Genomic DNA, 16055 nt, shown 5'->3' with positions numbered 1-16055 from the left:
TGACTCCTTTATTTTGTTGCGATTCAGAAGAGGTCGTAACACATTGTTCAAATTGCTTATGTGTCACATAGACAGACAAGAGACAAGTGACAAGTGACCAATCGTGAGTGGCGATGTCACTTCACACATTAAACTATCACGGTTCGGCACGGTTAGCCAAGTGTGCTGAGAGTTCAGGGCCGAGAACGGTTTGTAATTGTGCCGTGCCGTACCAGGCTCAAGTGGAAACACAACTGGAACCTTTTCTGAAGGTGGAAAAGCAGATTTTCTTTTTCAGCACATAAAGATAAACTACTTACCGTGATCTCAGACTGGGGTGATGTGGTTTCTCCACTGCATGTATCTTCAGGTGTAGCTTCAGGTGACTTTTAAAAGGGAAACTGTTTCCACACTGATCACACGTGTGCGGCTTCTCTCTGCTGTGGATCCTCTCATGTGATTTCCGAGCTGATGAGTGACTGAATCTCTTGTCACAGTGTGAACACTTGTAAGGTGTTTCTCCAGTGTGGATCCTCTCATGTGATCTCAGTTGTTCTGACTCACCGAATCTCTTGTCACAGTGTGAACACTTGTGAGGTTTTTCTCCAGTGTGGATCCTCTCATGTCTTTTCAGATGTGAGGAGTGACTGAATCTCTTGTCACAGTGTGAACACTTGTAAGGTTTTTCTCCAGTATGGATCATCTCGTGTGATCTCAGATGTGATGACAGACTGAATCTCTTGTCACAGTGTGAACACTTGTAAGGTTTTTCTCCAGTGTGGTTCATCTCATGTGTTTTCAGATTTGATGAGTGACTGAATCTCTTGTCACAGTGTAAACACATGTAAGGTTTTTCTCCAGTGTGAATCCTCTGGTGATCTTTTAACTTGCTTGGTTTAGTGAAAGTCTTCTCACACTCAAAGCACATGTACTCTTTCACACCAGTGTGTATTTTTTCATGTTTATGTAAATATTGCAGCAGTGAAAAACTCTTTCCACACACAGAACATGAATGCGGCTTCTCCTTTGTATGAACTCTCAGGTGTCTCTTCAGGTCTGATTCACAGGTAAATCTTTTGCCACACTGATCACATGAGAACGGCTTCTCTCCGGTGTGGATCATCATGTGAGCATTAAGGGTTGCTGATTGCCTGAAACTCTTCCCGCACTGATCACATGAGAACGGCTTCTCTCCAGTGTGGATTCTCATGTGAACATAAAGACTTCGTTTGGCTGTGAAACTGTTTCCACACTGATCACATGTGAACGGCTTCTCTCCGGTGTGGATTTTCTTGTGAAGATCAAGATTACCTTTGTATGTGAAACTCTTTCCACACTGATCACATGAGAACGGCTTCTCTCCGGTGTGGATCCTCTTGTGAAGATTAAGGTGTGATGATTGACTGAAACTCTTTCCACATTGATCACATGTGAATGGCTTCTCTCCAGTGTGGATCCTCATGTGAACATCAAGACTTTGTTTGGTTGTGAAACTCTTTCCACACTGAGTGCAGGTGAAAGATTTCTTGGCTCTTCTTTTCTTTAAAAATGTCTTTTTAGTCTTTGAGCGACTCAAAGGTATTCCTCCAGGTTTGACATGATGTTCCTCCTCCACTTCACTCAGTTCTTCACTCTCCTCGCTCTCTTCCATCAGGTCTTACATGACAGAAAAACAAATTTTCAAATTAATAAATAACTTTCTAAATAATCAAAATATTTCAAAGAGAGAAATATGGAATGAGATGTAACAGACAACTGCTATACAATATGACAATAATTTGTCTTTTATAAATATGTTTGATCAATGACACACTTATCTAACATGATATGAACATTAAAATGCACAATATTGGCATATTGTGACACCTACTTTTTGAAATGTAATTATGTTTAAATATTATTTATATTATTTGAATACCATGTAATTTTTTTTTTATAAATTTGGGTTTAGATCGCTCAAATTGCTTATGTCACTTAAGCCGCGTTTCCACCACAGGAACATTCCCCAGGAACTAGGCACTTTGTGGTGGTACTCGGTGTGTTTACACCGCAGGAACCAGGGTCTAAATGAAGTTCTGGGTAAATATTTCTCCCTCAGAAAGTCCCTGTTGGCGAGGTAGTACTTTTTCAAAGTTCAGAAACTTTCGGGGGTGGGACTTGTGCACTGAACAGGCTGATTGGTTGTGTTAACACTGCATTTTGATTGGATGACTCCGCACAGCATTCTGTTTTAACTGCCATTTTTAAAAATATATTGTGGTTCGTGGCTTCATGCAAATATGGAATTTAATTTAAAAAAACGGCCGCTGGACCGATGACGAGGTTCAGGCTTTATTAAGCGTATTAGTGGAAGAGGAAATTTTTCTGCATGTCCGTCCCAGCCAACTCACGGTCAATGTCCGCAATAGCTGATAACATACATTATCTAATTTTATGAAGTAAAATCCTATGTTTCTGTAGTGAGAACTACACAATATTTGGCATATTTTGACACCAACTTTTTGATATTTAATTATGTTAAAAACTACTAAAACGTTTTAATTAAGGGCCGTTCACACTGAACTTCTCCTTCCGTTTACTTTACATGCATGTGAAAGTGGGACACAAGAAACACAAGATCAAGTGAATTTCACTGCGAGAAAGAACACAAATGTTAGCAGTAAAGCAGAGTAGATTGTACAATTTTACATTTTGGAATGATTATTATTTGTTATACATGTTTTTAAAAATACGCACAAATTCTGGTAACAATTCTGGTAATTCTTTGTTACAAATTGCTTAAAACGCAGTGGGAACGCCCTCTGGGTCTGCCGATTGTCTGAAGCCTTTATAGAATCACGCCAATTTATTGGCTGATGGCACGGGCGCCGCCCCGACGCTCTTATGTCCTCACATTATATATGCACGCGCGCCATCTACTCCTTAGATTTCTCTGCCGAAAAATAAGCTTGTTGGCAGCGCGAGGAGCTTGGCAGCAAACACAGCGCCTAGTTCCCTATTCAGAGAACACAGGTTACATCAGTAACCAGAGACGTTCTCTTTCACAGGTTCACTCAATGCTGTGTAGCTTAAGATGCAATTAAGTTTCCTGTCTTCCTCAGAAACAAGAGGGGGAGGATGGAAAGAGTGAAGGTTAATAACCTGAGAGCGAAATGCTGTGGACAATACTTTGGGCACATATCCTGGTCTTGGTCTTAAAGTCACCCTGACCAGACCATGGGCAAAGTCTATACATGTCTCGCTAACAAAAAGAGCTTGCAAATCCCCCACCCGCTTAAATGAAGTCAAAGCTAACAAAAGAGTAACCTTGAGAGTCCGAATCCGCATCGTAGCTGACTCCAAGGGCTCAAAGGGAGCCTCAGTTAAGCCCTCCAGGACGACTGACAGGTCCTAAGAGGGAATTCCAGGGGAGCATGCTGGTTTCAGGCGCCTAACCCCACGCTTAAATGACAAGACTAACCTCAGTTTACCCAGGGGGATCTCATCCGACTCTCTATGAGCTGCAATAGCAGCAACGTATACCGTATTTTCCGGACTATAAGTCGCACTTTTTTTCATAGTTTGGCTGGTCCTGCGACTTATAACAGAAATCAAAAGTGTTTTAAAAACTTTTGATCTGACTCAGCATGTACATGGACCCACACACAATCGTGGACACACCCTAGATTTACTTATCAGTAAGGGTCTAAACATTTCATTAATTGTTATTAAGGATGTAGCACTGTCTGATCATTTCTGTATTTTCTTTGATATACTGATCTCTCCTGCCACTGAAGCTAGATCTGTGTCTGTCAAGAAGAGATGCTTAAATGAGAACACTAGTGTACTATTTATGAAGGCTATATCCTTAACACCAAGCATATCTGCAGACTCTGTTGATTTTCTCCTTGATTCTTTTAACTCAAAAGTTAAAAGTGTAATTGATGATATTGCTCCTGTTAAAGTCAGGAAGAAGAATGGCAGACAAAAAGCACCTTGGAGAAACTCAACAGCAGTGCAAAATATGAAAAGACAATGCAGAAAAGCAGAGCGCATGTGGCGGAAGACTAAACTTGTAGTCCATTATAACATTTACAAAGACAGCCTTCATGCTTTCAATATGGAACTAGGCAAAGCTAGACAGACTTTCTTCTCAAATATTATAAACAGCAATTTAAACAACACACGCACTCTTTTTGCTACTGTAGAGAGACTGACAAACCCCCCAAGCCAGATTCCCAGTGAAATGCTCTCAGACAGCAAGTGCAGTGAGTTTGCTTCGTTCTTCTCTGAGAAAATCAGTAATATCAGAAAGGTGATCAGCACATCCTTGAGTTGCACTGAGATCAGACAGATCAAACCACCTGAGAAAGTAGCTACTATGTCTGATTTCAAAGAAGTTGATGGCAAAATTTTGGAAGAAACTGTACAGCACCTTAAAACATCAACATGCGCTCTTGACACACTTCCCACATCATTTTTCAAAAGTGTGTTAAACAGCTTAGAAGCAGATCTCCTAGAAGTGGTAAATGCTTCACTTCTCTCTGGGAGTTTTCCAAACTCCCTGAAAACTGCAGTTGTCAAGCCCCTCCTGAAAAAGAGCAATCTGGATAAGACCATATTAAGCAACTATAGACCAATCTCAAATCTTCCTTTCATAGGCAAGATCATTGAAAAAGTTGTCTTCAATCAGCTGAACAAATTCTTGAGCTTGAATGGATACTTTGACAATTTTCAATCTGGTTTCCGACTACACCACAGCACAGAGACAGCGCTCATAAAGATAATAAACGATATTCGCTTAAATACTGATTCAGGCAAATTATCAGTGCTGGTACTACTCAACCTCAGTGCTGCATTTGACACTGTTGATCATAACATACTTCTTGACAGGCTGGAAAACTGGGTGGGGCTTTCTGGGATAGTCCTAAAATGGTTCAGGTCATACTTAGATGGGAGAGGTTACTATGTGAGTATAGGAGACCATAAGTCTGAGTGGACATCCATGACATGCGGAGTCCCTCAAGGCTCAATTCTTGTACCACTACTGTTCAACCTGTATATGCTCCCAATGAGCCAAATAATGAGAAAGAACCAAATTGCTTACCACAGCTATGCATACGACACACAGCTCTACATAGCCCTATCGCCTAACGATTACAGCCCCATTGACTCCCTGTGCCAATGCATTAATGAAGTCAACAGTTGGATGTGTCAAAACTTTCTTCAGTTAAACAAAGACAAAACTGAAGTCATTGCGTTTGGAAACAAAGATGAAGTTCTCAAGGTGAACACATACCTTCACTCTAGGGGTCAAACAACTAAACATCAAGTCTGGAATCTTGGTGTGTCACTAGAGTCAGACCTTAGTTTCAGTAGTCATGTCAAAGCAATAACTAAATCAGCATACTATCATCTGAAAAATATTGCAAGAATTAGATGCTTTGTTTCCAGACAAGACTTAGAGAAACTTGTGCATGCTTTCATCACCAGCAGGGTGGATTATTGTAATGGATTTACTGTCTTATGGTCCTTCCCAAAAAGACCATAAGACAGTTGCAGCTCATACAGAACGCTGCCGCCAGGATTCTGAGCAGAACCAGAAAATATGAACATATCACACCAGTCCTCAGGTCTTTACACTGGCTCCCAGTTAAATTTAGGATTGATTTTAAAGTATTATTACTGGTATATAAATCATTCAATGGCCTAGAACCTCAATACATTGCAGATATGCTCACTGAATATAAACCCAACAGATCACTCAGATCACTAGGATCATATCAGCTAGAAATACCAAGGGTTCACTCTAAGCATGGCGAGTCCGCTTTTAGCTATTATGCCAGCCGCAGCTGGAACCAGCTTCCAGAGGAGATCAGACGTGCTCCTACAGTAGTCACATTCAAATCCAGACTCAAAACACTTCTGTATAGCTGTGCATTTAATGAATGAGCACTGTGCCAATGTTCGTCCGACTGTTTGTACTGTATTTTATTTTATTTTTCTAAACTGTTTTAAGTATTCTTATTTCTTTTATTATTTTAATTTCTTCTATGTAAAGCACTTTGAATTGCCATTGTGTATGAAATGTGCTATATAAATAAACTTGACTTGCCTTGCCTTGCCTATAGTCAGGTGCGACTTATAAAAATTATTTCAGACTGAGATGAACCAAGAGAAAACATTACCGTCTACAGCCGCGAGAGGGCGCTCTAGTTGGCGGAGTTGTTCAGAAGCGACTGTGTGGATTCAGTGATCTGGAATGAGATCGCGGGAGCTTGGTGAACTTGTTTACTGGTAACTTGCTTGTTGGACTCGCCGGATTGTTAATTTAGCCTATTCAGCCCCCCAGGTATATGTTCTTTATGCTATTGTGTAGCTGAATAAATGTTAATATGTTGCGTTAACATACCGGACACCTACTCAGCCTGTTGTTCTGTGTGCTACTGTGTAGTTGAATAACTTGCCTTTCCAGATTAAATGTCTGTTCTTGGTCTTGGATTTTGTGAAATAAATTTCTAAATAAATGCGACTTATAGTCCAGTGCGACTTATATATGTTTTTTTCCTCTTCATGACGCATTTTTTGACTGATGCGACTTATACTCCGGAGCGACTTATAGTCCGGAAAATACGGTACTCTCAAATGGTAGCGGCCGCTCCAGAAGCAAAGTTCTCCTGTAGGAATTCCAGCACTGAACCCACTGGGCACAGACCCCAGTCCCCTAGCGTGTGCCGAACACCATGACTCAAAAACCCTCCACTTGGAGGAATACAACCTTCTCGTGGAAAGGGGTCTCCCACTTACAATGGTCTCCTAGACGTAAGCGGGAAGACCAAAGCTCAAAGCTAGTGGCCTCCAATGGGCCATACGCATAGCTTCCAAATGTTGGGGCAGGATGCCATATCCTGCCCTGAAGCTGGGATAGTAGATCCTGTCCAGGGTGCGTGACCATGAACCCCCTGCCAGTTAACGTGGGACACTACCGCCATATTGTCTGTTCTGACAATGACGTGGTGCCCTTCGAGAAAAGGGAGAAAGTGAAGAAGGGCCAGGGAAACAGCTCACAGCTCCAAGCTGTTTCTGTGCCAAGAGAGAGTCTCCCCAGTCCAGACCCCACATGCTGGCTTGCCCTCGAAAACCGCGCTCCAGCCGGTCAGAGAGGCATCCATAGTAAACATTTGGCGACGGAAAACTGCGCCCATGCGGACCCCTTTCCAAAGGAAGAGGGGGTCCTGCCAGATTGAAAGGGCGTGGAAGCAACTGCATGACACCTTCAATAGGCGAAGAGCTGGTCCTGTGGACCGGGCCCCTGAAAACTTCATCCACCACAGAAAAGGTCTCATGTGGAGCAACCCAAGGGGTAGCACAGGGGAGGCTGCCGCCATGAGCCCCAGAAGCCTGCGGCAAGTGCCCACAGAAACACGATGGCCGAGCGTGAAGCGGGCCAAACATGTCACAAGACTTAAAATCCGGGCAGGTGCCAAACGGGCCTGCATCAGAACGGAATCCACGCACACCCCTAAGAAAACTGTCTGTTGAGCTGGGGTTAGAACACTATTCTCTGTGTTTAACCCCCTGAGGTCGACAATCGCGCCGGTGCGATAGGCTCGCTTTTTTTCAGTTCAGTTCAAAAGAAATTAATTTTGCTCTGTTGACTTTTATATTACAAGCAAGTTTCATACATCAATCAACTCTGTTTAAGTGTGTATTATTTTTGTGTATACTCACAATAAAAACAAAGTGTTGTGCTTTTTGCCAAATAAAGAAAAATAAACGTGATGCGAGTTCTGCCTTCTCTCTGTCAGTGAAGACCATTCTGAAACGCGTCCGAAAATGAACTGTAACTCAGCGAATACTCAGTCAAACAGGCATACAGACACACAGGCATGAAGCATGAATTCTCTTCTTTTAAATGAGGTAATTTATATAAAAAACAAATATTCTCATCTTGTGAAATCTGTATTAAAAGAGAGCGATTCCAGTCGAGCTCATTAGAGCTAATTCAAATGTAATGTGAACCCGCCCACGGAGAGCACGTGCTATTCAAACGCAAATTACTGAGGCAAACCTGTGAACGCCCCCCATATCAGCTCGAGAAAACACAAGTTTAATCATATCATTGTAGCCTACGTGTTTACACCATCTGGCAGCGCTGTGAGGAATAATAATAATGGAGAATCTACCTCAGAGTTCAGGTATTGCGAGGAGCCGACTGAGTGAGGAAAACTGCAGTAAGTTTTTTTTTCTTCTCAAGTTAATCGCGTTTCCGTGTGAATGAATGAACGGCAGCCGCAGAGATGCACGCTGTTTACCACAGCTCGCAAAAAGACAGTTTAAATTTAAATCGCCTTTCTGTGTGTGTGTGTGTGTGTGTGAATGAATGATGATGTTTTAGCAAAATGTATTGCTATACTGAGATGAGTAAAAATCGACTGAAATATGTTGAAATAAAATGTAGGCTATTTGTATAAGCAACGTATTAAACTGCAAATTAACATTTATATGCCCTAATATTTCATAAAAACAACGTTACAGTCAGGCGTTTCTGTGTGTGAATGAATGTTTCGCTTTTAGCAAACTGTATTGCTATACTGAGTAAAAATCGACTGAAATATGTTGAAATAAAATGTATTTGTATAAGCAACGTATTAAACTGCAAATTAACATTTATATTTCTTATAATAAAAATGAAAGTCCTATGTTACAGACATATGAAAGACAACATTTCGTTGATTAGTTTTGGATAGATTATACATTTTTACTGTAAAATATCTGCCACCTCAAATAAGCTTTTGTTTGCCAATTTTGCTCATATGTTAAATATAGTATGTTTTGTCAAAAATAAAGTAATCAAATAATCAATCAATTCCTTAACTTTGAAATATGTTTGATAAAATGTATACTTTAGTTTTTACAAAGAAAGATTACACTTGAATTGTTGTTGTAATTGTAACCTTTTTAATTAAAAAAAAGATATTTACAAGGTAGATGTAAACAAACTATTAAAAGGTAAATATAAGCCTTTTCTTTAAATAATTTTTATTGTGTTTTATTAGTGACAAATTTGGGGAGAGGATAAATATTCCAAAACTGAAAATACAGTATGAGAATTAACTGCACAATTACTAGACATGTTTTCCTTGGATATTATAGGCCAAATTGCAAGCACAATATGTGGAAAAATAAAAAAGAATTGAGATGCTTCCAACTGTTGCTCTTGTATTCTTGTGGCTCAGTGGCTCACCTGAATGAAAGGGTCATTAAGTATGCAGGCCCCATTGTCTCCTCAGGTGTGAACCACTAAATATGCATGATCGTTGACGCCCACTCGAATATTGCCTTTCCAAACAGAAAGTGCTTTGCAAAATTCAAATCAATGTATTGTGTTATGTGAATGATAAGGCAGGGTGATTTTCACATCATTTTGAAGAAAAAACACTAGGCGATGACATCCATTAGACAAAAGTCTTATTGGCACATATTTAGTATGTGTTTTGTGCTCTTATTTCAGAAACTTTAGTTTTTAGTTTTTTCAATAACCACGCATGAACATTATTCTCTCAAAAATGCAGACATGTACATTCTTGTTGCTCACATATTATGGTAGCCCTGTTTGTGCTAAATAGTGTGTATTTTTTTTGCCATTAATATGTTTATAAGCAACTGAAAAAAGCACTGATGTCAGGGCATGTCAGAACATCTCAAGGACCCCAAAAACACCCCAGACCCCAGAGGGTAACCTCAAGCCGAGAGACTGAATGTGACGAAGGACAATATCCCTGTGGTGAGTCACTAATTCCCTGGAGTGGGCTAAAAGGAGCCAATCGTCCAGGATGTTGAGTATATACGGATGCCCTGGAGCCGCAACGGGGCCAGAGCAGCATCCATACACCTTGTGAACGTTCTCGGCGCTAGAGTGAGACCAAAAGGCAAAAGGAAGGACCCTGTACTGGTACGCCTTTTCTCCAAAGGCGAATCTGAGGAACCTCCTGTGTCGCTGTACGACATGAATATGGAAATATGCATCGTTCAGGTCTACTGTCACGAACCAGTCCCCCGCCCGAATTTAAGATATGATAGCTTTCAGCGTCAACATCTTGAATTTCCCTTTGTAAAGGGAGAAATTCAGACGACGGGGGTCTAGTATAGGTCGCAGACCGCCGCCCTTCTTCGGGACCAGGAAGTAATGGCTGAAGAAGCCTTGCTCGACTTCCTTCGGAGGAACCTCTTCTATCGCTTCCTTGAGGAGAAGGGACGAAATCTCCTGCTGTAGTACAGAAGCCTCTGAGCTGCTGTCGACTACAGTTGGAAAAACCCTGTTGAAGCAAGGGGGATGCGACAGAACTGAAGCAGAGTGTTGCAATGCAGAGGACATACCTGTGTTCAGGTGTCATGCTGACTCCTATGGGGTGGCATGGTCGAACATGAAGGAGAGCACTTGGCGTCCTGACACGTAGTGGGAGGTACCACTGCCTGGATTGGTATTACAGGGTCTGCCTGCTCCTGAGGAAAACAGAACGTGCCTCCGAGGATGCGAGCGGCAGGTATCAAACGCGTCTGGAACAAGGTTATAATCGTTAACGAAAACTAACGAAAAAACGAAAACTAGGTGGGAAAAAACATTGTCGTTAACTGAAATAAAAATAAAAACGAGGCATTACAAAAAAACGATAACTAACTAAAACTGTAATGTGTGTTTGGCAAAACTAACTAAAATAAAATTATAGAGTAAATGTCCTTAGTTTTCGTCTTTGTCAAGGTCTTTCATTTTTTAACGCTATTTAAAAGACGCAGCGTATTCGTTCAGCTGCATTTCCTTTCCCTGCTCTCCCTCCGTTTCTGTCACTCATGCGTCTATCACATGCGCGCGCACACACACACACACACACACACACAGCCCCTCCCCTCCGTGCACACCGAGTCTCCATGAGAACGAGTGTTCGTTCGACGTTGAAAGCAAGTTCGCTAAAGGTTAGTATCTCTATCTCGTGAACACCTTACAATCACACATTAAAAAGTGGTATCAAAATATTTTAAATTCTGAATATAATTTTGTCAGTGTGTTAATGTCGACCCGAGAAGCGATTGCTCCTTTTTTAGAAAGTTAACTAGTCGCAAGTTTGAGGTAAAATGCACTTTTTGGTTGTGGTTGTCGATGTCAAAACACTATATAAGCTTTGATTCAAATATTAAATAATGTTATGTCATTTTTTTACTTTTACACTTAATGTTTGCTGCTTCAATCAATCCAGATAAGTAGGCTATTGACTGTAGGGAAAGTGGGGTGAGTTGTGCCAGTTTTTACTCAAAGTGACTTTAAAGTAAGGCCATGGCAGTAATTCCTTCAACTTAAGGATGTACATGTATTTCAGGATGTTGTGCATCCCTGAGAACAATAACTTTGGATCTGAAATAAATTGTTTCAGAAATATAGCTTTTGGGGAAAAAGTGGTTTCATGGCACAACTTGCCCCTGGTGCGGGGGAAGTTGTGCCTTTAGGGGAATACATTGGGGTAAATTGTGCCAGTGATTTCTGAAGTAAAACAGAACATTTTAATGTTATGAACTGTAATGCTATATGAAAGCAAAACAAATTCAATACAAAATTACTCATTTAAGGTTTATTTAGATATTGTCACCCTGGAATACCATAGCATGCGTTTTTCCTACTATGGTCAACTGCATAGGGATTTTGTATTGAACATAACTCTGGATCACAGTGTCATAGAGACAAGGGAGCGGGCTCATTTTACTCAGATGACCAATCAGTCTCTGGATCATTGTGAAGCTATTAAGCTACGCCCTAGCAACCATTTAGAGCACCATAGCAACACAATATATGATATTTGTGACTCATTTCGGGCAAAAAGGCTTTGGCAATAGATGCCTGTTGACATAGCGCTGTCTGTCAGTTATGTAACATATAAGAATAAAGTGACTAGGCTAATTTCTAAACATACTATTGTGACATAGGCCACTTAAAAACGTAATAAAACTTCTCTTTAATAACATAGTGCAAACTCAAAACTGAAATCAGTGTTAGCTAAATTAAACAAATAGCAGGCAGGCCTAAGTCAAACAATGATGAGGCATGCCCATCTCCTCACTTCTCAAGATTATCCCCTGTGAGTATGTAGGTCTAGGTGGTCTGGATCTGGCACAACTTAACCCAGGCCCTTTGGCACAAATCACCCCAGACCCACAAGTTTGAAAAACTAGCATGATCCAGCAGTTAAGAGCTAACTGTATAGACTCATTGTGTAGCCTACTAAAGCACTAAAACATGTGTGAAATGTTTTCAAACTTGTCTATAATTGTTCAGACACTACAATCAAAAAACCTTAATCATAGAAATTTTACTTTGAAAGGGAAAAAACAATTTTTTGCACTAAAATGTGCTTAACTCTCATGCCATGTGTCTCTCTTCTTTGGAGGATGAGTAAAAGTGATTGCTTTTCAAAATTATGTGGTCACATGACCAATTTCTTCTATGGTTTTCCAGAAACAAGGGGTGGAACTACTTCCCCCCTGGCACAAATCACCCCCCTCTCCCCATAGGGTAAATTTAGTATAGGGTGTGAAAATTGTACAGCTGTGGTATTTGTATAGGGTGTGAATTCTGTATAGAAGATGTGTAGATTTTTGGTACAGCGTGTGGATTTTGTAAGAGGTAAAGGAATTTCAATGGGGTTTTATCTAAAATTGTATTATGTTTTTATTATAACACAATACTTTTTCTGACTTTTTTGAATCTTGCCCCTGACAAATAACCCAAATTACAAAAAAAGACTAAAACTAACACTAAAACTAATAAAAACTAAACTAAAACTAAGCATTTTCAAAAAATAAAAACTAAACTAAACTAGCAAACCCACTTTAAAAACTAATTAAAACTAAACTGAATTTGAAAACAAAAAGTCAAAACGAAATAAAAATAAAAACTAATGAAAAATGCAAAACTATAATAACCCTGACTCGGGAAGCGAGGGGAGAAAATTAATGCGTCTCCTTCCGTCTGCGCCTGACGGTTTGAACAAGTTTGATTAGGAACTGCACGTCGAAACGCAGCGAAAGTGGCAGGGTTGGAGAAGGAGAGCAAGTGAGAGGTAGGCAGAAACGCTTGCGCGGTCTGTCCCAACCTCGTAAATCGGGGGAAGCTCTTCTTTTTCTGACCTGAGGGTCAGGAACGATTCGAGGAAGCTGGAGCGGAAGGTTTGTTAGACCGCTTCAGCTCAAAACGCCTATGAGGTTGCTGGGGGGGAAAAGGGCGACCACGGGCTCCCCAAACCGTAGCTGGTGGGGGACGAGCCGAGTCACTCCTCCTAGCCGTGAACTCCGTCCTATGAGAAGGACGTTTTCTGGGTTGAGACGAGGAGGGGTTTGATGATTGCCTAACCCTCCTGGGCATAAACTGCCTGAAGGCAGCCGACTGGGATTTTGCGGCCCGAAACTTGCCAACCACAGTGTTGACCGCCTCCCCAAACAGTCCAGACTGAGAAACTGGGGCGTCCAGGAGGAAAACCTTCTCTTTGTCGCGGATCTCTGTGAGATTGAGCCATAGGCGGCAGCAACTGCACCCGCCATAGACCGATCTATAGCGAGTGCGGTGTAGGGATGTCACGATACCAAAATTCCAGTAGTCGGTACCGATACCATTAAAATTTTACGGTTCTCGGTACCAATTTCGGTACCACAGCAAAATCTGTTGGAACCATTTTTCTATTTTATTTAACTATTTGAAAAAAATATTAAATTCAATTCAATGACTTATATTTTGATATATTTATGACGGTAATCATAAGTAAATTATACATATAAGCACTGAAGGCTACATGCTGTTTAAAGGTAAATATTACTTATAAAAAAATCAAGTGAAACATAAGCAACCTTCAAATGCACACATTATTATTATTATTATTATTATTATTATTATTATTATTATTATTATTATTAGTAGTAGTAGTAGTAGTAGTAGTATTTTTAATACATGGAGACATAGCTAAATATACTGTACTGTAGCCTAATATAATTATTTCTGTCAATTTCTTCGTTAAACCGAACTTTTATTTTGACGGGTTGCTGTGAAGACCTTTTAGTTTCTGTGTGTGTATGATATGATATATTTTTTCTCAAATGAAATGGTAAAATGCTCATGAAGTGACTCTCAGAGTGGCTCTGGAGATGAATTTCATCATGTCATCATTATCGTGAGGCAGCAGAGACTGAAAACAGCGCGAGCGTCACTCGTGCATCTGTGTGTGTGAGGTAAATGAAACCACGCGTCTGCGCTATTCGGTCTCAATATAGATTATTACAAAATAAGTGTACAAAATTCATAAAATGTTCGAAGAGTCAGTATTATTTAAATCTGATTAATGATCATATTAATGATTTTTCTAAATTTTGGAAATTAACGAAATCTCTTATAGGATTAAATACATCTACTAATTTTCCAAAAGCTTTAAAACTGAACCAAAGATTAATTAGAGACAAGGTTGATATTGTTAATACGTTTAATAGTCATTTTATTTCAGCTAGTTCGATAACAGACAATTCATTGGTCATTGATGAACAGGGAACTGATGAGTTGACTAATAGTGAATCAGATTTATTTTCCTTTGCCCCTGTATTGCCGTTCCAAGTTCATAAACTACTCTTAAATTTAGACTGTAAGAAATCAGGCGGGTCTGACAAAATTGAACCAATTTTTTTAAAAGTGTCTGCAGATATTATTGCCGAACCTATTGCATCGATTTTTAATCTGAGTCTATCCACTAATGTAATTCCGCCATCTTGGAAATCGGCTATGGTTATGCCATTATTAAAAGGAGGCGATCCTTCCGATTTGAATAATTATCGTCCTATTTCTAAATTACCTGTTTTAGCAAAAGTTTAGAAAAAAAGATTATTTTTATACTTTTCAGCTTACTTTGCTAAAACTGAAATTAGTTTTAAATGTAAATAAAACTAAGTATATTATTTTTACACGCAGCCGTTCTATGTCCACTGTCCTCAATATTCTGACTATTGAGGACTTGCATATAGAAAGAGTACCAACTTATAAATATTTAGGAATATGGCTTGATGAGAAGTTAGCCTTTGATGTTCATATTAATTACTTGGTGAAAAGGCTTAAACCAAGATTGGGTTTTCTTTTTCGGGAAAAAAAAATGTTTTTCCTTTACAGCTAGAAAGAGAATTATACAGAGTACTTTTTTTTACCTATTTTAGACTATGGTGATGTTGTTTATATGCATGCTTCTACATATTTATTGAAAAGACTGGATGGTGTTTATCATGCTGCACTGCGTTTTATAACAAATTCTTGTTCACGTACTCATTGTTTGCTATACAACTATTTGGGTTCGTCCTCTTTATATCAAAGAAGGAAATCACATATGTTAGTATTTATTGTAAAGACATTGATGGGTATGCTTCCAAAATACATTACTAGTCTTCTATGTTTATGTAGAAAGAACTATAGCACCAGATCATCTAATGGGATTAAATTAGAAGTACCTAGGGTACATTCAGAGCATGGAAAATCATCTCTCTCTTACTATGCTCCATGGCTGTGGAATGAATTTCAAGCTATTGTTCCACTAGAAACAATTCCTCCTTTGAATATATTTAAAAATTTACTGCAGTCTAAAATGAATGAATCATGTTGCTGTTTTACTTAATTCATTGATTTATGATGAATGGTGTGCTTTGATTGTCTAGAATGTTTTATATGGAAAAATATATAGAATATTTTTTCTTCCTGGAAAAATAAAGGAAAATAAAATAAAATAAAATAATAAAGGTACTCTTCAACCGTGTTCGCTATACAACAATAACCCTGTCGTAAGCTGCCTCTTTGGCTAGGCTTTATTAATCAATCAAATCTCATAGTGATTATACTTATATAAAAAGAATGCTCACCCTCTTGTCGTTTCCTCCAGTTAAGATCTTCCTGATCCAGATAGAAGAATGCGACACGTACCCAAGAATCCAAGGTCCAGTCAGATGATTATAATAAATGTTTAACAATATTTATTAAAATAATCAAATGAAAAGAATACTTGTTACAGATCCCAAAATGAGTACTAACT

General features: G+C 39.5%; 2 protein-coding genes across 3 annotated transcripts in view; both read right to left on the bottom strand.

Moving 5' to 3' along the window:
* Positions 1-16055, bottom strand: part of LOC307156058 (uncharacterized protein) — a 488898-nt gene that overhangs the window by 446571 nt on the left and 26272 nt on the right. The gene's annotated exons all lie outside the window — the stretch shown is intronic.
* Positions 1-16055, bottom strand: part of LOC307156367 (uncharacterized protein) — a 1306365-nt gene that overhangs the window by 1271704 nt on the left and 18606 nt on the right. For both annotated transcript variants that reach the window (XM_079867672.1, XM_079867671.1), the window contains exon 3: positions 300-484. In XM_079867672.1, the coding sequence (XP_079723798.1) occupies positions 358-484 (127 nt within the window). In that variant the 3' untranslated portion in view covers positions 300-357. The remainder of the gene's footprint in view (positions 1-299; positions 485-16055) is intronic.

Source organism: Squalius cephalus (assembly GCF_949319135.1).
Source record: "Squalius cephalus genome assembly, chromosome: 1".
Classification (NCBI taxonomy): Eukaryota; Metazoa; Chordata; class Actinopteri; order Cypriniformes; family Leuciscidae; genus Squalius; species Squalius cephalus.
This window is presented reverse-complemented; position numbering and strand designations above follow the sequence as displayed.